The sequence below is a fragment of the Geotrypetes seraphini genome, chromosome 3 (genome assembly GCF_902459505.1).
Source record: "Geotrypetes seraphini chromosome 3, aGeoSer1.1, whole genome shotgun sequence".
Taxonomy (NCBI): Eukaryota; Metazoa; Chordata; class Amphibia; order Gymnophiona; family Dermophiidae; genus Geotrypetes; species Geotrypetes seraphini.
Genome location: NC_047086.1, coordinates 357646988 through 357668505, shown reverse-complemented (window position 1 = coordinate 357668505; position 21518 = coordinate 357646988). Strand labels below are relative to the sequence as shown.

General features: G+C 39.9%; 2 protein-coding genes and 1 long non-coding RNA gene across 6 annotated transcripts in view; 2 read left to right on the top strand and 1 right to left on the bottom strand.

The window, feature by feature from the left end:
- Positions 1 to 11651, top strand: part of BPNT1 (3'(2'), 5'-bisphosphate nucleotidase 1) — a 51755-nt gene extending 40104 nt beyond the window's left edge. For all 3 annotated transcript variants that reach the window (XM_033936097.1, XM_033936096.1, XM_033936095.1), the window contains exons 7-9: positions 1485 to 1682; positions 3261 to 3366; positions 11012 to 11651. In XM_033936097.1, coding sequence (XP_033791988.1) covers positions 1485 to 1682; positions 3261 to 3366; positions 11012 to 11160 — 453 coding nt within the window. In that variant the 3' untranslated portion in view covers positions 11161 to 11651. The remainder of the gene's footprint in view (positions 1 to 1484; positions 1683 to 3260; positions 3367 to 11011) is intronic.
- Positions 11652 to 13241: 1590 nt separating this feature from the next.
- On the bottom strand, positions 13242 to 15586 carry LOC117356624. The gene is made up of 2 exons (XR_004538685.1): positions 15527 to 15586; positions 13242 to 13831 (listed from the first exon to the last, which is right to left on the bottom strand). It is a non-coding gene; the product is annotated as an uncharacterized LOC117356624 (long non-coding RNA).
- A 2934-nt stretch (positions 15587 to 18520) lies between these two features.
- The window catches only part of EPRS1 (glutamyl-prolyl-tRNA synthetase 1), a 206048-nt gene continuing 203050 nt past the window's right edge, over positions 18521 to 21518 (top strand). The window contains exon 1 of one of the 2 annotated variants that reach the window (XM_033937457.1): positions 18521 to 18667. In XM_033937457.1, the coding sequence (XP_033793348.1) occupies positions 18625 to 18667 (43 nt within the window). In that variant the 5' untranslated portion in view covers positions 18521 to 18624. The remainder of the gene's footprint in view (positions 18668 to 21518) is intronic. The other variant, XM_033937456.1, reaches the window with a different exon arrangement.

Here is a 21518-nt window from a genome sequence, read left to right as displayed (position 1 = left end):
CAACAAAGTGAAGCCTTCTTTAAAAGATTGATACATTATCCAAAAATACAGGCAATATAAAATTATTACGTATTCAAAGCGTACAGACCCAAAAACAAAATCACCATATCATTTAGTGTAATAATAAAATATTTTTGAAACAAGTTTTTACCAGCCATTAATCTCATATAGTCCATTGTCATTCTGATCCCCAAATAATGAATTCCAAAGGTCTGCACCTATTCCAAGTTTTAAGTCGTTTTTTTTTCGGGCAACATATCAAGTGAGCATGGATCACTACTCTATTGTTTAGGGATCTGAGAGCCCTGTTTATAAGACTTCTTGGGAGGGGACCAACCAACAGCTGAAAAGGATCAAACCGTATATCACTAAACCTGACCTAGCCCAACTCCTCTACGCCTATGTTCTCTCCAGAATGAACTATTGTAACTTCATCTTCAATGGAATCACTGCCAAAGAACTCAAACGCCTCCAGCATGTCCAGAACTCTGCGATCTGCCTCCTACATGACCTGGATTACCACGACTCCATCTCCCTAGCTCTCCATGCAGAACAGTGGCTACCAGTTAACAAACACTATGTTTTTGAAGTCCTCATGATAGCCTACAAGAGATTCCACCACATCACCCCTGCCTACATCACATCAAATCTATCTCAATACACTCCTGCCCCGCCCACTCCGCTCTGAGGCTGAGAAATGACTATGCATCCCTGCAAGAAGATCCCTTCAAATGGACACAGTGCACAGACGCTAATACAGCCACTTTGTCCCTGTCTTTGGAACCAATTGCCTGCCCAGATAAGATCACAAGACTCGCTTATGACCTTCCGGAAAACACTGAATACTCACCTCTTCAAGTGAACAGCCCCCTCAGACTGCCTTTTCCTTGCTCCTAGTTCCCCTTCCTAACTCCTGCACCCCTGCTCTCCTTCCTCCCTCTTTGCTCCCCCTCCTGTCTTTCTACGACCGCCTATAACTTTGTCCTATAATTTTATTGTGAATGTCAATTGTAACCCGTTCTGAGCTCCCAGGAGAATGGGATAGAAATCTAAATCAATCAATCAATCAATCTCATTTTGTACTGAAACAATAGAGGGTTAAGTGAATTGCCTGTTTTCACAATCATTTGAACTCTGGGTTTCAGCCTCCTGCTCTAACCACTAGGCTGTTCTCTGTGCTTCTCCTAACTGACCTAAATCTTGTCTTCACTTGATGTCTTCTCTGATTTCTACTATAAGAATCCTAGTCTAAGATAAATTAAAAAAAAACTTCCTTCAGCCTTCCAATCATAAATGTGTGATCTTGAAATATGTATTTATTGATTTGCTGCTTAACAATAAATATTTTATGTGGTTTAGAAAACATTTCAATAAAAATGATCAATTTTAAACCTAATTGGCAACAAACTGCACTAACAAGCGTTGTCAAACTCGACAACAACTGTAACTTTGTGACTAATTCTAGGCTGCTGTATTCTATCCAGGCAGGAGATGATGTGGCATTGGGAAGGACAATCTGGGGTGTCCTGGGCATTGGTGCCTTTGGATTTCAGTTGAAAGAAGTCCCTGACGGAAAACACATCATCACCACCACCCGATCCCACAGCAACAAGCTGGTGACTGACTGCGTAGCAGCCATGAACCCTGACAAAGTGGTGAGAGTTGGAGGTGCAGGAAATAAGGTACTGAATAGGTATCTGTTCTGAGGATTTCTGTCCTTTTCTGAACTCCCAGAATATGAGGCAGCTAGAAGTCAGAGACCCTTTTGGGGTTTGGGAATAAAATATAATTTCAAAGTGAAATGCTTTTCTCAGAACTGCCCATGTGCTCTCAGGTATCATATCACAGGGCAGTCAGAGACACCTGCCTGGAAGCTGCTATAGCTTAAGTAAAAGCCCTGTGCTTACCTTCCAGAGGTCATGGGTTTGAATCCCAACCAGCTCCCCAGCACATATTTTAATTGTGCCATTCTACCTTGCAGGTGCATCTTGATGATCTCACAATGAGGTCACCATTGTGCAGCTGCAAACTTCCATTTGCAATGAAGTAGGAGCCATGCTAACATCTGTATCTGTTTTTTTCTGTTTTTAAACTTTTGCAAATGAAGTTATGTATGCAATCTATACATTTTTAGCATGTGCTTTCTTTGCTTTCAAGAATGAGCTGATTGGAGCACTGTTTAGTCAGGAAAAAAGGGTAGCTTTTTAGCAAGAAAACTAAAGCTATGTTTTTCATGTGCTGTGCTTCAGTTAATGGAATTTTTCCTCTACTTAGCAAATAGCATTGCTGTTCACAAAAATAGAAGGTTTTGCATGCAATATATCTGTTTTGATGTGCCCCGTTTATGTGGTGCCTTATTAAATGTATTATGAGCTTAATAAAACAAAAATAAATCCCAGAGACCTATTTAGCAGATTGCATTAAGAATGTCCAAAGAGTGCTTTAGTTCCATCCATAGAACTCGGATCTATTTGAAGCCCAAACTAAGCTCAAAAGTAGACCTGGTTTTCATTTGCCTACAATATAGGCATGATATGGACACCCTAGGTCGCTCAGTGTTATGTAAATAAATCGAAGGGCGCCCAAATTGAGTCATTGCCCAAACCACGCCCATTCCACACCCACACCTATTGAGTTAGGCGTGAGTTTTAAACATGGGTGTCCATGAAATTGTGGCTGTGCCTACAAAGTGGCGTCTATGTCCTTTGGAAGCCTAAATACCAAATATTACTTGTTAAGACCCTTAATTGGCTCATTAACCACTTAGATTGGACGCCTAAAACACACCTAACTTTAGGCATGACAGGTGCCCTTTATAAAATCGGAGCCCAAGTGTAACTTGCTGCCACTTTGGGGTTTTTTTTGTTTTAAGTTTTTTATTCATTTTTCATTTAACAACAAGTGTATCACATAAATTTATACAATTTCATTGAGTACACACTTGATATTCCTTTATGCATCACTGTAAATACAACGTATCATTATATAATCCTTTACTATAATATTGAAAAAGTATATAATACTTAATAAGTATACCAACTATTACTCAAATTATAATTCCACCCCCCTCCCCTTCCTTTGAAAATTGCATACAATACAACAATATATAATGATAAATTATTTACATTATGAGATGAATAAAATAAACCCACCCACATCCCCTCTTATCAAATATCTTATTATGGGAAAATTGTATCATTCATTGCAAAAGTCTGCCACTTTGGATGATTTGATAAAACAGCTTTGCTCTGTAATGACAGATCATTCAGCTGATTGAGGGTCAGGCCTCTGCTTATGTGTTCGCCAGTCCTGGATGTAAGAAGTGGGATACCTGTGCTCCAGAGGCAGTATTGCATGCAGTGGGAGGTGAGTGCACTGAAAAGAATAATGCAAGATAAATGCTACCCTCTATGCACTATTTCTAAATTTGTTAAATTTATTTTATTTTTAATTTTTTATCTTCCTTTCATTATTTCTGTTTCTTTGATTTTTGATCTTGGAAATGTATTTTATGTTATTACTATTTTTTGGTTTATCAGGTACTTTAGCTAGATTGTGAGCCTTTGGGACAGATAGGGTAGTTTTTCTCTAGTACCTAATTTCATTTTAGTTTGATACATTTTAAACGGCTTAGGTCAGTAAAATGCAGGAGCGGTTTGTCAAATCTTAAATAAACATAAATATCTGTGGCAGGTAGTTGGCCTTGTTTTTATATTTATCGAATCTTCATCCTTGCATGCCTGCTCACACATTAGGATGAAAAATCAGGTTCCATCATGCATACACTCAAAAATGGGATCTTACACTATCCCCCCGTTTTACGAAGCCGCGCTAGTGGCTGCTGTGCAGCAACAGCCCCGAAGCCCTTTATATCTCTATGGGCTTCGGGGCCGCTAGCGCAGCTTCGTAAAACAGGCCCTATGTCAGTCACATAAAACAAAGGGTCCTTTTTATTAATATGTACCAAGTCACACGCTGTTTAGTTCACAATAATAGAGAGCATGGCCACAGTAAACATTACCATACATAGCTTGTTATGGTGTTGGGAATGGGGGTGGACTATGCATTTCACTTAACACTTTGTCATATTTCGGAGATAGCATAATAGATTGCATAATGGAATAAAATGGTGCCAGAACATCCTAAAAGAGAAACAATCACTTTCTTTCAATAAGGGAGTCATATATTCGGCCTTCTTTCTCAGAAATCATAGCTCAATATTTAATATTCTCTGATCTTGTTTGGGGAAGGAGAATCAATCTAGGATGGTGTCTGTTTTTTGGGTGTACTGGGTCACTTTGCTGTTACTTCTGTTACTGGGATTTCTTGGATGGCTTTAGTCTTTAACACGTGAGGAAATTACAGAAGCCAAGTCTCCCTATGGATGAGGATTTTTTTAAATTAATCACATGACATCTTGCAGCCAGCCAGATATCTTTGATTTATATTATTTCTACTTCTTGGATATTCTTTCGTTTTATAGAATTAGTGGCTGTTCTACCTTGGCTTAGTTTTTCACAGGAAAGAGAGGGAGGGTTAGGTTTAAAAATTAGGCATAGCTTTGTTATTGCACCTTTATTCAATCTGTTGTATAGGCAGATATGGCAATAAATAAGGATGACAGGATATCTAATTTTAGATGGTATGATCATATAGTATAGTGGAAAGTTTGTATTCAACATCATTCTTTTTGTAATATTTTTTTTCTTGTAAGTTTGTCATTCTTCAATACAAAAATTTGAAACAAACAACACTTGGTCACTTAGAGGGAAATTGTGTAAGAAGGTGCCAAGAACATGTGTAATTGACCAGAATACCAGTGGAGGAGTGGCCTAATGGTTAGGGCTGCAGCCTTGGCACCCTGAGGTTGCAGGTTCAAGCCCAGCGCTGCTACTTGTGTCCCTGGGCAAGTCAATTAACACAACGAAAATGAAAAACTCTGTGTAAATGGTGATGTTCAAGATGCAGGATTTATTTAAAAATGTACAATTGGATAATCCACCTAAAATATATCTAGGACCTAAACCATTGAGAGATGTGGACACATCTCTCAATGGTTTAGGTCCTAGATATACAGTGATACCTTGGAATCCAAACTTAATCCGTTCGAGAACCCCGTTTGAGTTCCAAAGCGTTTGAATTCCAAGACAGTTTTTCCCATTGAAAATAATAGAAACTGCATTAATCCATTCCTGGGTCCCACAAACTCAAATTTTAACAGGAAATACACTGGATTTTAAGGTAAAATATTAACAAATATTCCACAGCAGCTTCAGATTCTGGGGCACAAACCCACACATACAATGTGCAGGGTGTTCGGATTCCAAAGCAGAGTTTGGATTCTGGGGCACAAACACTGTAGCCAGCACCAGAGTCCTAGGCCAGGACTCTGCAGTGCCTCCAGTGGCCACAGTCCAAAATTACACTAGCATGTGACTCGGAAAGGAGTCAACCTGCAGGATTTAAAGGAACTAAACAAAAACCACCAACACAGTTCCAGGATGGTAACAAAAGAAAATGTATTAATCAAAATAAAGTTCAGAATGGCTCAATATCCTCTGTAACTTGCAAATGCACAAAACAAAATGGCCAGAGAAAACTATGGCAACACTCAGGATTTTCACTTCCTAATGGAAACAGTTCTCCCTGTGATTCCCTCTTTCACAGAGCTGCTTTTCAATAGAGCTTCTTTTCCCCAAGTTTGATCCTAGCAGAGCTCAGGTAAGCACAGTTCAGAGCACCAACATTCAAGTTCTGGAGAATATACTTTATCACTCAAATATTCCTAGCAAAAGCACAAAAAGCCTTCAGCCTAAAATGGAGCAGGGCTGGGCAAAGAGGAGTGTCACAAGTTTGCTTAGAAAAACACTAACTGCTTTCCAAAATTCCTACCCAGATGGAAGCAAACTTCTCCCCACAACACTTCCAGCTTTTCAGTAAAGTGCACAGTCCAGGAAGTTCATGAATATGACTGGGAGCAGAAAAAGAACCCAGCCAACAACAGTAGGAAAAAAAAAACCTCAGTCTTTTGCTCAGCTAGAGCTGGTTGCCACTCCTATTTCCATCAGGTCTGGAGTTTCGCACAAATCCTTAGTAGACAGTTCAGCTTGCAACTCCTTGGGCATCTCCTCATCAGTTGCTTGTAACTCTGTGGCTTCAGCTTCATCCACTTCCATGGGCACACAGGCATCACCCTTGCTTGAGCCAGGCAGCTCCTCAGGGAGAGCGCTAAGCTTCCTCCCTAACAGCTTGTTGAGCACTGCTGGCTTTTCAAGGGGGAGGACACGCCCTGTTTACCTGAGCCTGCTCTCACCTGGGCTTCTCTCTGGCTCCCTCGGTGGATACTAGGGAAACCACAGGGACCAAGGCAGGCTTGGAGCCTGACTGGTCACAACACACATATACAATGTGCAGGGCGTTCAGATTCCCAAGACAAAATTTACTACAAAAATAGTTCAGATTCCAAGTCGATCGAGTTCTGGGGCATTCGGATTCCGAGGTACCACTGTATTTTGTGTGGATTATCCAATTGCACATTTTTAAATAAAGCCTGCATCTTGAACATCATCATCTCCACAGAGTTTTTCGTTTTTGTTGGATTTTGCATCTCCTGTGGGATTAAGGGTAAATTCTTTGTTTGTTCTCAAGTCACTTAACACTCCATTGTCCTAGGTACATTAGTCAGACTTTTAGCCAACTGGGACAGATAAAGAAAAAAATTGAGTATCTGAATGTAAACTGCTTAGGCTATAAGTGGAGTATAAATACTAAAAATAAATACATAAATATGCATGTGTATATGTACACATAAGCACACAAATGCCAAAGTTCTGGCTACATGTTACTCTAAAATGGTACCTCAGTATGATAGCACATAATTTTGAAGATGAGCATACGTGCAGAGTTTGGGCAGAACTTACATTAGAATACACAAACATGTACACTAACTCTGTGGCTGATATAAGTGTTCACGCCTAAAAACATATATTTACCTGGTTACACTACTAATCTATTAAAAAAAAAGCAGCATTTCTTAATCAAAAGCTCTAAATAGATATGTACATGATGCATATTAATAGGCACCCTCTTACAGAACTGCCCTCATACTATGTACGGTCACTGGTGCAGATAGAGTGGATGCACCTATCACCTCTTAAAGTGTCTGTGTGGTGCTTGTATGGGAACATTCTAGAAATTCCCTCAACAGGCTTTGTGCTTATTGTATAGTAATCGGGACATTTACCATGCAGTAAGGGGTTAATTCCATAAACTAGGCACTCACACTTGCTAGAATACTAAAACATTCAGGCCTATACTACTATCAGTTGCCCTAAAACAGGAGACTGTTCATTAAAAATACAGGATTAGCTGCCTGACACAGGAGTGAGCTGGGTCTGGGCATGATGGGAGTAGGTGGAGATGTGGCCTGTTGTGACAGTTAGAATATGCACTAGCTCTCCTGACTTCCAAAAGTGCAGCTGCGCTATCAACAGTCCAGTAGCGCAGCTGTAAAAATAACACATCTGTGCTCCCAACCCCCTCTTACATAGTTCACCCCTCCATAGTTATCTCCTCTTGGCCTCCCCCACCCTGACTTTGTTTTTTTAAATATATTTTGGTTTTGATGTTTAGTTTTGATACTTGATTTTTTAACAATTTTTATTTTTCTTTGAGATGTGTAGTCTTGAGAGAGTGTGTGCTTTCCCTTTAAAGTTTAGATGTTTTTTCCCTTTTCTTTTCATTTTTATTATTGTGTACTGCTGTGTTCTTGTGTAAAGCCAAGCAGTATAACAAGTTTAACAAACTGTAGTTAACTTCCCTGACAAAAGAAGAGGCCCGAACCAACACCCCCAATTCATACCCCAAAGAAATCCAACCCTATGTTTAAGAAACCCTGTCCCCACAATATACCATGCCCCCCCCCCAACACCACCACCACTATTTGTCCTGGAACCCTACTTGGAAGTCTGCAGAACCTCAGTTAGCTGTGATGACACCAGTCCCTATCCGCTGCTGCTTGAGTTAGCAATGCATCTTCTTCAAAATGGTAATTGATGCCAAATGGTAGCCTTGTGGTACTACTGCTAGGAGCCATCCACCTATATAAAGAAGCTTATGATAACATTAAAAGACTAATGCACCATTTTGAAGGAGGCGACAAACTGGTGCCAGTGAAGAAGGACTACTGCCACTGCAGCTGTCTAAATTATGTGGACCCCCGGGTTCCATTGGGGAGCACAGTATCTGTTGTAGGGACAAGAGGTTGGGGTATCTTTGGAGGGAGATGGAGATAGAGGGAGCATACATAGAGGTAGCTAAAATACTTAGGCACTGGCTTAAGAGGTGACACCTAAATATGAAGAGTTCTGCTATGTCCTAAATCTGAAGAGTTGTGCTAGAGTCCAATAAAGGAATGTAGGTGTCTACATATACATCCCTTTATAGAACAGACAAGGCATTCCCTGGGTGTGTAATTGATACAAAATTGCTCTCTAAAAACTTTTCCACACTTTAGTAAAAGGGCTCCTGTATGATGTAACTTTTAACTTTTGCCTTTTGGAAAGACAAGGAGAAAATATTTAAAAGCCTGTAGAGCTGGCTTAACTAAGTGGTCAATTGCTTGATGTTCATTCCCATGTCATTTTTGATGGTATCCAGCCAACAGGCTGGGTCAATATTAAATTGTTGTGGTCAGTGTTTTTAAATGTTAGATGCGGTATTTAACTGTATTAAGTATCTACAGCACCACTTTCTGGATAGCACGCAGTGTTGAATATACATGAAGAACAGTAACTATAGCTGGCTCTACAGATGATGATATTCAGTCACTATCCATATACCTACAGCCTGTACAGTGTACTTCCTTGAATCTAATGGGTTACAGGATCTGAGGCAACATGGCTTTACAAAAGGTAAATCATGCCAAATGAACCTGATTGAATTTTTTGATTGGGTGACCAGAGAGCTTGATCGAGGACATATGCTAGATGTAATTTACTTACATTTCAGCAAAGCCTTTGATACAGTTCCTCATAGGAGGCTGTTGAACAAACTTGAAGGGCTGAAGTTAGGACCCAAAGTGGTGAACTGGGTTAGAAACTGGCTGTCGGACAGACGCCAGAGGGTGGTGGTTAATGGAAGTCACTTGGAGGAAAGAAAGGTGAGTAGTGGAGTCCCTCAGGGTTTGGTGCTGGGGCCAGTCCTGTTTAATATGTTTGTGAGTGACATTGCTGAAGGGTTAGAAGAAAAAGTGTGCCTTTTTGCAGATGATACCAAGATTTGTAACAGAGTAGACACCGAAGAGGGAGTGGAAAATATGAAAAAGGATCTGCAAAAGTTAGAGGAATGGTCTAATGCCTGTCAACTAAAATTCAATGCAAAGAAATGCAGAATAATGCATTTGGGGATTAATAATCGGAAGGAACCGTAAATGCTGGGAGGAGAGAAGCTGATATGCACGGACGGGGAGAGGGACCTTGGGGTGATAGTGTCCGAAGATCTAAAGGTGAAAAAACAGTGTGACAAGGCAATGGCTGCTGCCAGAAGGATGCTGGGCTGTATAAAGAAAGGCGTAGCCAGTAGAAGGAAGAAGGTGTTGATGACCCTGTACAGGTCATTGATAAGGCCCCACTTGAAGTATTGTGTTCAGTTTTGGAGACCATATCTGGCGAAGGACGTAAGAAGACTTGAAGCGGTCCAGAGGAGGGCAACAAAAATGATAGGAGGCTTGCGCCAGAAGACGTATGAGGAGAGACTGGAAGCCCTGAATATGTATACCCTAGAGGATAGGAGAGACAGGGAAGATATGATTCAGACGTTCAAATACTTGAAGGGTATTAACGTAGAACATAATCGTTTCCAGAGAAAGGAAAATGGTAAAACCAGAGGACATAATTTGAGGTTGAGGGTTGGTAGATTCGAAGGCAATGTTAGGAAATTCTACTTTATGGAGAGGGTGGTGGATGTCTGGAATGCGCTCCCAAGAGAGGTGGTGGAGAGTAAAACTGTGACTGAGTTCAAAGAAGCGTGGGATGAACACAGAGGATGTAGAATCAGAAAATAATATTAAAAATTGAACTAAGGCCAGTACTGGGCAGACTTGCACGGTCTGTCTTTATATGGCCATTTGGTGGAGGATGGGCTGGGGAGGGCTTCAATAGCTGGGAGGGTGTAGATGAGCTGGAATAGGTTTTAACGGAGATTTCGGCAGTAGGAACCCAAGCACAGTACCGGGTAGAGCTTTGGATTCTTGCCCAGAAATAGCTAAGAAGAAAAAATTAAAAAAATTTAAATTGAATCAGGTTGGGCAGACTAGATGAACCATTTGGGTCTTTATCTGCTGTCATCTACTATGTTACTATGTATGTTACTATGTTTCCTGGTCTGAACCTCATGGCTAGACAGATAGTGACTGAATATTGCTGACTAGCACACTCTACTCGGGTACTATCCAGATCATGCCAGGGGCAGTCTAAAATTTTTAGGAGCACAATCTGGATAGTATAAACCTGTAACTTTTTTTAAATTGTTTTAATCAGTTTCTTATTACATTCACTTAACAAACCGTGTGAATGAAAAGAAATACAGAAATAATCATACCAAAGAAAATAATTTCCATTGCTTTTGAAAGAGGAGCCAAAAACAGAAAAGATAGGAAAATTTACAAAACTTGAAAGGTATTACAACTTTCTTTCAGCATGCTGGTTAAGGAACCTCAGAGGGACGTCTAACTATAACAGAAGATTGTTTGTTTGGGATCGGGAAATAAATACATTGTCTACCTAAAGTAAAAAAATGACAAGGCCATTTTAACAGGAATGTTCCTCCCAGAGCAAGAACCTTTGGTTTATAAATCAAGAAATCCCTTAATCTAGCTTGAGACAACCTAGACATATCAGGAAATATATGAATGAACCTATGTTTTATTTTTTTTGTAAGAGGGTAACTGTGAGTTTTTCTATTTGTATATTTACAGTGGAAAATTATGTACTAATCACTGTTTTCCTCTTAGGAAAGTTGACTGACATCCATGGGAACATCATTCAGTACAACAAGGAGGTGAAGCACATGAACTCAGCAGGTGTCCTGGCGACTTTGAGAAATTTTGACTACTATGCTAGTCGTGTTCCTGATTCTGTTAAAGAAGCTCTTGTACCTTAACTGGAGGCCTGTCTTCCAATATCTGAGAAACCCTAATCAGAGTTGGTCTGATGTCTTGCATTGTTGCAGTGGTTAAAATGGATAACAAGCAACATTAATTTTCTTGAATCAGGGTTTTGATAAACTGCTAATACCAGAAATTTACATCCATTTCCTCCCAGCCTGGAGAGATGATGGAACAATTTAACTATCTGGTTTCCAAATTAAAATGTATTTTTATAATCAGCAGCGGTAGTTGACCAAAAAAAATCAAAGAGGCTGTTAAGCTTTTTGTTTTAGCATAATTTTGTAGAACTCATACCCCAGTTTTTACTGTATTAGTTGATTTTAAGATGCTGCCATGGTGTTTCCTTTAGATTGAATTCATTGTTTTGTTTAGTGGCAGACTGAAATGGACCAAGAAGAGCTCTTATTTGGTATCTAGCTATTTTATTGATTATATGAGAACACAAAAAGAGTTTATATTTCTGAATAAATTTTTAGCATGATTACATTGGGTGTTCTAGTAGTCCTATTGAAAAAAAGACCTAGCAGGTATCTAAGGCTCTCACACTGTAACATCTTTTTGTGTTATCACAACCTACAACAACCCCTATGGTTGGCTTGTTAGTTTTGTTTGTTTTCAGTGGTCTTTTAGTAAAACACTTTTATAAAAGCAAAAAGTACAAAACAAGAACCATTTCAAATGTAATAAATTTCCAAAATAAGAACAAAACCAAGAAAACAAATAAACATATTGTGCCTTCCTCCAAAGAGCAGACCGAAAAACTTTTCCAATGATAGTGTAAATCAGGCTTGTCCAACCTACAGCTTGTAAGACAGAATTCAACCTGCCAAGTATTTACCTGGCCCACAGAAGCTCAGTAGGATTCCTTGAAACCTCAAGAACAACCTGAACTTCTGGCACCATATAAGTCCACCTTGCAGATAGCCAAGTCACATGGGGAAGCAGAAATCCTGTTGAATTTCTGCAGCTGGAGCCAGATGAGAGGAAGGAAGTGGGTGTATGTGAGAGAGAAAAAGACAGTGTGTTCTCTGAGAGCACTTGAGAATGTGAGTGCTCATGCATGCTTGTGTTTTGGCCCTCCAAATGTTACAAATATAAAATGTGATCCCTGATAGAAAAAGGTTGGACAAGCCTGGTGTAAATGCACCTCTAAGAATAAAACAACACCTTTTAAATAGTTTTTGAATATAAACTTCTTGAATCCCCCCTGAGCCCCCTGCCTACCCATGGCTTCCCTGCTGCTAAGAAAGAGCAAAGTGTATCTAGGACCTCCAACAAAAGGGAAGAGCCAAGAGTGGTCTTCCCCTATTAGCCCAGGCCATTTTTAAAGGGCCCCAAATCTTAGTCCATTTAGGTGTTAGCCTGCAAATGCTCCATCAGCTTGTTAGCAATTTAACCTGATCAATCAACGTCTATTTCCTTTAAGGATGCTCATATTTCACTGTGAATCCACGGCGGCTTAACAGCTTGCAATTTGTGTAGTCATTTCTGCTAAACAATAATTTCTTCAAACATTACAACTCGCTCTTTGTTTTTAATAAAATCCATCACTTAACTCGTATTACACTAGTTAGTGAAGAGGCCATATCACTCAGCTCCTGAAGATATCTTTCTTCTCTGTAAATGCTGGTATTAACTAAGGGCCAAGTACTGTGAGGTGCTTATCTGGATAGTAGCCCCTGCTACCCGGATAAATACCACTGACACAGCCAATCATTAATTTTTCAGTAGTATTATCCAGGTTTATGCTGTTGCAAATCAGTGCAGATTGCCCCAGTGCTTTCCATATAGCACTGTTGAAGTCCAGAGGGAGAGCCTAAATGAAGTAGCTGATTATTCAGGTAGCAGTGATGTTCAATGACAGTGGCTGGAGCTATCTAGATTATTATCTGATCAATGGTGCTGTATATTGCTGCTTTCTGAATATAGTCAGGGCCACTATCTGGATATCTGCTAGGACTGAATATTTGGGTATATTTTTTTTAAAGCAGATTGACCTGCTTTAAATATTGACTTGTTAATTTTTTTGAAATTTAAATAAAAAAAAACCTTGCAAGTAAAATAACTTGGAAAGGAAATTAAAAACTTTTTAATGGAATGGAAACGGATATTAAACAATAAAAAAGGGAAAATAATTATATTGAATAAGTGTACAAGTATTCTCCCACAACGATAGAAGCGCATATGTACAAATAGCATTCTTTTCTACAGCTTCTTTTACAACCATCCTAACATGCACTGCTTCACTTAGCTGCAAGATGCCAGATTTTTCTCCATAGACAAGCAAAACCAGTACAGGATCACAGGTGAGTGACATCAGTGGGATAGAGCCATTGGACTTTCTCAGCCAAAGGTCAGAAAACATCTGGAAAGGTTCTGAGCTCATGCTTCCAAAAAAAATAATAAATCCCTTAAGTCCTTTTCTCTACAGTGATTGTGGAGGATCAGTTTTTCACTCTCCTATATACTTTCATTCAGCAATTCTGTCATAATAGAGTTCAACTACACAAAACTTGTGTTTAAAGTACCTGATAAATCTGGTTGTTAACACTGTCCAGACGGGAAAAAGAAAATGTTTAACAGATACACATGAGTTGTGTGTGTCCTGAGGGTCCATCGCTAGAATGTCACTATAAAGATTAAGGAGCCACAAACAAAGAATTCCTGGAAGAGAAAAAAACTGATAAATTCTTTAGCAAAGTATTAAAAGACCAAGGCAGAAAACTTCCCACATGATTATTGTAGGCTTAACACACTTTTGTTGCAGGTTTGCAATGCTGAAAGGCTTTCAACATGGTTCTTAATTCACGTGAAAACTGACCACCATTTGTAAAATAAAGGCAAACACAGTAATTTTAACCTGTGGCATGCAAAACAAAAAAAAGTTTTGCATGTATGGTTAATGCAGGAAATTTTTTACCAGGTCAGGGGCAATAGAGCTTGTTGAGAAGAGTCTCTTCCCACCTGCCCCCCTTCCTGACACCCTGCCCCCGATAACTGGCATTGTCCCCCTCTTCCCTGACCCAAACCTTCACCTGGTGGTCTAGGAGTCGCCTAACAACCTGACCTGACTTCCTTCCTGCATATACTTTTTTTTACTACTTGATCGGGTGCTGCTTTTTCTTTTAAGACTGGTTGTCATCGTGAAAGTAGTAATGAAGATCAGTTCAATGACCGTGAGATTGAGAGAATATGTACCAAGAAAACAAGAGAGCCTTCAAAGGAGTAGGATACACTCCTAGAGTGACACAGCATCTGAAGGCCACAGCTGGGATAAGAGTGACAAACCTCAAAGTGACAAAGTTCTCTGGTATAGCCAACCCACTTTGGGATTAGACTCATCTAGCAGTATTGCACCTTTATCAGGATATGGTACTACTTGAAAGGGTCCAGAGAAGGGCGACTAAAATGGTTAAGGGGCTGGAGGAGTTGCCGTACAGCGAGATTAGAGAAACTGGGCCTCTTCTCCCCTGAAAAGAGACGCAAGAGGACATGATCGAAACATTCAAAATACTGAAGTGACTAGACTTAGTAAAGAAAGAGAGACTGTTCACCCTCTCCAAGGTAGGGAGAACGAGAGGGCACTCATAGATTCCATACAAAAGTAAAGAAGTTCTTCTTCACCCAGAGTGGTAAAAAACTGGAACGCTCTTCCGGAGTCTGTTTTAGGGGAAAACACCCTCCAGGATTTCAAGACAAAGTTGGACAAGTTCATGCTAAACTGGTGAGACTGGACTCATTTGGAGCACTGGTCTTGACTTTGGGGCCGCCGCGTGGGCGGACTGCTGGACAGGATGGACCATTGGTCTGACCCAGCAGCGGCAATTCTTATGTTCTTGGCATTTGTTGTGGGCAAACTGGACTCCTGTGTTCCAACACCTTTCCCTTTCTCCCCTATTCATGGTCTGGCATTTCTTTATTTCCCCCTCCCCCCACCATCCCTCCATCCGCCACTGGTCTGACATCTTCCTTTCTCTCACAAGTCCCCTGGTCTGTCTTAATGCATAAGGGTAAAACAGAAGGTCCCCTTGTCTTGGGATATAAACAGAAACACAGAAAGACAATGGGGATGTCTTAACAACCAAAGCAAATCTTTATTAGAAAACAGTAAGTCCCAACAAGGATCCCAGTTTTGGCGTATAGAGGATGTCTTCTTCAGGGGACATGAAGGGAAGAGTTGCAACATATAGAACAGTTAAAAACATAAAACTACATATAAGACATATGTATAATTAAAACATATCTGTAATTAAAACATGAAAAGCAATTGAATGCAAGGTAAAACATATGTAACCAAATGTGCTGATGAAACAAAACCATACAAAAACAAAAGCATAAATAAAAAATGAAGAAACTTACATTACTGGCTTATATTCCGCCTGTACCTTTCAGTTCTAAGCGGATTACATCAGAACGATAACTGGACATTTCTAGGAAGAGAAATACAATTACAATTAGAGGCGTAAGGTCTAAAGCAATTTTGATGAGAGGATTCTAAGAGGGGGTGAAAGGGGAAAAGGAAGGGATTAGGACGTTTGGGTGAATTTCTTGAATAGTAGGGCCTTGATTTCTTTGCGGAAAGCCTTGAGGTCAGTTGATGCTGTCAGTAGGTTGGTGATGGAGGGGTCCAATTTAGCTGCATGTGTTGCAAGTAAGTTGTCATACATCTTTTTGCGTTTAGTTCCTTTAAAAGGGGGGTAGGAGAAAGGGGATTGGGTTCTCCTCTGTCTGGTTGAGAGGTTCCTGTTTAGACGGTTGTTTAGGTGGGTGGGTGCCGTTCCGTTTAAGGTTTTGAATAACATGCAGTATAGTTTGAATTGGATGCGGGCTTGTATTGGAAGCCAGTGTGAGTCTAGGAAGGCGTTGGTGATGTGGTCAAATTTTCCAAGGGAATAGATCATTCTGAGGGCAGTGTTCTGCACGGTCTGTAGTTGTTTTATTAGGTAGGTGGGACAAGAAAGGTAGAGGATATTGCAGTAATCCAATAGACTTAGGACTAGGTATTGAACTATGAGTCTGAATTGTTCTTTTTCAAAGAGTTTTCTGATTTTGCGAAGATTGCGCATGGTGAAGAAAGCTTTTTGTGTGATTTTGTTGATTTGCACCTGAAGAGTGCAACCTCTGTCTACTGTTACTCCAAGGAGTTTGAGAGTGGGTTGTAAGGGATATTTGGTGGTTTTTATTTCTAGCTCAGTTATAGAAGGGGTTTTGTCCTTTTCAAGCAGTAGAAATTTAGTTTTATCTGGGTTGAGCTTCAGTTTATGTTCTGTCATCCATTTTTCCACTGCTTCTAGAGTTTTTTCCAGGATGCCTGATTTGGTGGGGTCTTGTGTGTCAAAGGGGAGGAGTATGGTGATATCGTCTGCATAGCTGAATGAAGTTACTTTGAGTTTGTCTAACAGGGTACCGAGGGAGGAAATGTAAAGATTGAAGAGCATGGGTGACAGTGGGGAACCTTGGGGTACTCCGCAGGGGTTGGTCCAAGGCTCCGATATAAGATCCTTTGTTTTTACTCTGTATGTTCTTGTTTTAAGGAATCCTTGAAACCAGTTGTATACTTTGCCTGAGATCCCTATTGCTTCTAATATCTGAAGAAGTATAGTGTGGTCGACCAGGTCGAATGCGGCAGAGAGGTCGAGTTGAATTATCAGCATCCTTCTTCCTTTGCTAAGGTGCATTACAATGGAATAACAAGGTGCATTACAATGGAAGATAGGCAGAGGGCAGATATAAAGTGAACATTTAAGACACGTCTTATATGTTCGTTTTAAATGGACAGGGTGAAGGAGAGAGGAAGAATAGTGGGACTCATGGAGGGACAAAGAGAGATGTTTCAAGTTTGTTTATTTTTGATATGCCGTCTATCAAAACAAATGTCTAAACGGTGTACAATATAAAAAAATTGTAGAAAACTGTTAAAATGGGTAAATAAAAACAATATTTGTCATATATTAAAATACTAGGCAAATTCACATTAACGTACATGAGACAAAAGGGAAGTTGGGAAAGGAGTTGTTTAAAATATATCGAAGTAAAATGAATAAAAAAGGGGGGGAGGTAAAAGGGGAGTGGCAAGACATTAGGGAGGGGATCGCTTCAGAAAGCGTTTGATGTTTCAGAGCTTCACAGAAATTAGAAGTTTTAGAAGCGGAAGCTGGTACTAAAGAGTTGGGGAAAGGAATGTCCAGATGAGAGGAAGCATGCAGGAGGTAGAAAGAAAGAAATATTGAATGCACAGTCAGAAGGAAATGCACCCAGAGACTCATGAAATCACCAGACAATAAATGTAGGAAAAATGATTTTATTTTCAATTTAGTGATTGAAATGTGTCAGTTTTGAGAATTTATATCTGCTTTCTATATTTTGCACTAGATGTCTACTTTTCTTTGGTTCTTACTGAGGTGACATTGCATATTTTAAAGTCATCTGCCTTGACCTCTTGGAAAAAAAAAAAGAATATAAATGATAATTAACATTTTCTGTGCATACAAGTATGCTTTGAGGTGGTTTAAAAAAAAAAAAAAAAAATTTTTGTGGTTACCATTATGTATTAAGATTTATTGTGTGCATATGAAAAATGGAAGATGTAGACGTAGGGGGTACTTGGCTTAGAGAAGTTGAGAAACACAAGTCGCACTGTTCGCCCTTCCAAGCGTGCTGAGCATCTCTAAATCATCCAAACTCATATCTATCTACTCCCCAAACTCCAAGTATGACGCGTAATGCATCACCAACTGAAGCAGTCGCCTATGCCCCTTCCACATACGCTTCTACTACTTGCCCATTTATTTTACCATTCCACACCCACACCATATCTTTACTTCACTATTACCAGTACCACCCTCTTATACCCACCGTTCTACCATTAGCAAATCTCAAAATAAGTGTTTTAAAAACAGACTAGACTCTCTCAACCTAAAAGAATAACGCACAAAGATTAGTAAAGCTTCTCTCTACAACTGATCCATGCACTCCATTTAATTTAGTGCGTCACTCGTGCTAGTCTACTTCAACGCTCAAAAATAATAAAAAAATTTGAATAACTTTACGGTGATGAGTTTTATTAGTCGTTTAACGTATTTTTCTTGATTTAACACTGCCTCCCACAGTTCAGAATGTATGGACTGAACTTTTAGTCTAACGAAAAGGTATCCCAGTTTATTAATATATTTTAGTACATTTTAACGTAATTATAGTATTTTTTAAAAATCACAAAATTTATTTCAGATTGGGAGAGAACCAAATTTATAATCCGTACACGTAGTTACTAAGACCCCCACCGCCTCGAAAATCTTCTAGGGTTGTTCTGTGACTGTCCCGGATGTGACGTTACCGGAATGGGGGACGCGCTTCCCTAAATCCGCCGGAAATCAGGGGGCGGGGCCTCAGCGTGAGAGAGGACCCCGTGGCAGCTGGTCTTTTCCAGCCCACGAGCGAGCTAGGAGCAGGCAAAGGTTATGGCGCTCACCCTCACCATTGACACTCTCAGCCCACCTCTTGGTAAGAAGCTGCCGGCCCTGCAGAGGCTGTAATAAAAGCACTTCCCTAGGGATAGGGAAGGGAAAAGGGAGCAAAAAGTGAGAGAGGTCAGCCAGCAGTCCCTGGTTACACATAGCTTGCATCAGTTTCCTCAGAGCCGGCTTGGGAGCAGGTGGCTTCTGTCCTCCCTTGCGCTTCAATGCGTCTAGCCCGAGGGATGGGTCGCCCTATTCTTCTGCCAGTGGCGCTTGACAGAGGGTTCGGATAATGAATGAAATCGCCTTGTGACCTGGGCAGCTTTAGTCTTCGGTTGCAGAGCAGAACTACATCTCATCTGTTTTATTATTGCTATATGCTTTGTTAACCCTTTTTTGAGGTGTATAGTAAAGACAACTATTTTCACGTGATATTTATTTATGTTTGCAAACTGACATAAATAATTGTTTTGAATAAAACAGTCATGGTCCATTTAAAATAAAAATGGGATCTGGTTTTTCTTAGAAGTGCGAGGTCCAACGCTGACTATAGCTAAACTAATTATTTTGCTTTTATATTTTATTCAGTTTTGTTTACAAGCAGTATTAAATTTAGCTGTTATTTGGTTTGTCTTTGATACAGCACTTGGCTAAGGACGATTGAGATTATAAATTACAACCTGGTCCCCACTATGCCTGATATGTCACAATAGGAAAAGAGCGATTTCTTAAAATAGTATTTTATTCTGTGGGATATGGTTGTATAAATTCATTCTTTGTATATGGTATGAACGTCGTACTGTTAATGCTGTTTCAAGACTAAGTTCAAGGCATGCCTTCATCCACGATTTCCTATGGTTCAGTAGTACAATAATGACTATTGGTTGAGATGTGCAAACTAGATAATGCTTTTTATTTGCTTTGCCCTATTACTTGATAGTTTAAAATTGAATGTTATGCTTTATTTAATAAGTTCTCAAATTCTGTAATAGCTAGAGAAGGACTAATTTTATTTTTTAGCTGAGTCTTTCCAATTGGTGAACTAAAATCTGATGAACTATGTGATGCATGCCAAAGTAGGAAGGCTTTTTGTGGTATATAAATGCCAGTCATTACTTGGGTATGTAAGTGCAGAGTGCTTTTCACAGGCTTGGCATTTAGCCTCTGAACAGTATTCAGATTGCCAGGAAGAGAAACCTTTCCTTTGTGCTGTATTGATTTTTTTTTTTTTTTTTTTTTACTTTAGACATTCATTCTCAAGACAATAGTTAAGGCAGTTGCTGATAAATGAGCACAGTACAGGAAGAATTAAGAGGTTCTTTTATTAAGGAGCGCTAATGATTAGTGCACACTAAATACTAAGAAGTCCATTAGAGTCCAATTGAATTTGGAATTTGTGGTTTCTACCGAAACCGAATCTGTAACCAAAATTGGCTGCTCGGTTTTGATAGAAACCGAAAACATAAATACTCCCCCACACCCAACCAAAAAAAGCCCTCTCCAGCCTGACACCTGTAGGCCTACCTTGAGAAGCCCTGGTGGTCTAGTGCAATGTTTCTCAACTCATTCCTGGAGTATCCCCTGGCCAGTCAGGTTTTCAAGATATCCACAATGAATATACATGAAAGAAATTTGAATATAATGGATGCAGCTTATGTAAATTCAATGTGGATATCTTGAAAACTTCTGGCCAAGAGGTACTCCAGGACTGATTTGAGAAACACTGGTTTAGTGGACTTTTCAGGGGCAGGAACAATCCCCACTCATTCCTGCCCCGTTCTGCTGCTCAAATGGAAATGACTGCCAAGACTTCTGGTAGTAGTCTTCACAGGGAATGGGGACTTGTATTCTGTCTTTTTGTTGCTCTGACATTCAAAGCGGGATTAAGTGACTTGCCCAGGGTCACAAGGAGCAGCACTGGGATTTGATCTCACAACCTCTGGGTGGAGAGGCAGCAGCTCAACCAGTGAGCAACAGACCTTCCTCTTGGAGCACCAGCATGAAGCAGGAAGGAGTGATTTGTTACTGCCCATGAAGAGACCATAAGGCATTCAGGGCTTCTTAAGGTGGGCCTGGGGAGGGCCTACCAGTGTTGGGCAAGGAGTATTTTTGGAAGATAGGGTGGAAAGCCATTTTTTTGGACTTTGGATGCCAAGGAAATCTTTTGGCTCCTGCATTTTTTCCAGAAGTTTTAACACAATATCAGCAACTTGGAAGTGTTTGCATTTGTGGAGAAATCAATTTACATTACCTCTAAGATTCACAAGACTCCTGAAGCAGGCCATTTCGGCCGAAACATGTACATATCGAGTCATTGGGTTTTGAATGAATAAAAGAAATTTGTGGAATAAATTGAGTCCACTCCTTGCTTTGTGTGTATTTAAACATAGAACATTAGTTTGCCTTTCAGAGAAAATTAAACAAGCCAGATTACTGTAGTTCTCTACACATGCTCAAGGGGCAATTCTAATGTTCTTATGATGTTACACAAGCCATAGAGCTGGCGTATCTGGGGGTACATAAATATGGTAAGCACACATATAATTAGAGTGTTCTGTATGTTATACATGTAACTGGTAGTCCCCTTCAATTGTGCGCTTTAGTGCTTAGGGCACTTACACATGTAAGTATTCATTTTCCCATCATTTACATATGCAAGGTATAGCCTAATTATAGAATTGACCTTTCAGTACTAACAGAATACCTGGCCTTGGTCACACATATAGAATACAAATAGACCCCCTCCAAATACAGGATACATGACCACCTCAGAGAAATAGAAAGCGATGCATTTCCTTATTTATTTATTTATTTAAAAAAAATTTATCAACTGTCTATTCCTAGGCGGCATTACAGAATAACATACACAAAGTAAAATGCACAGGGCTTATACCCAT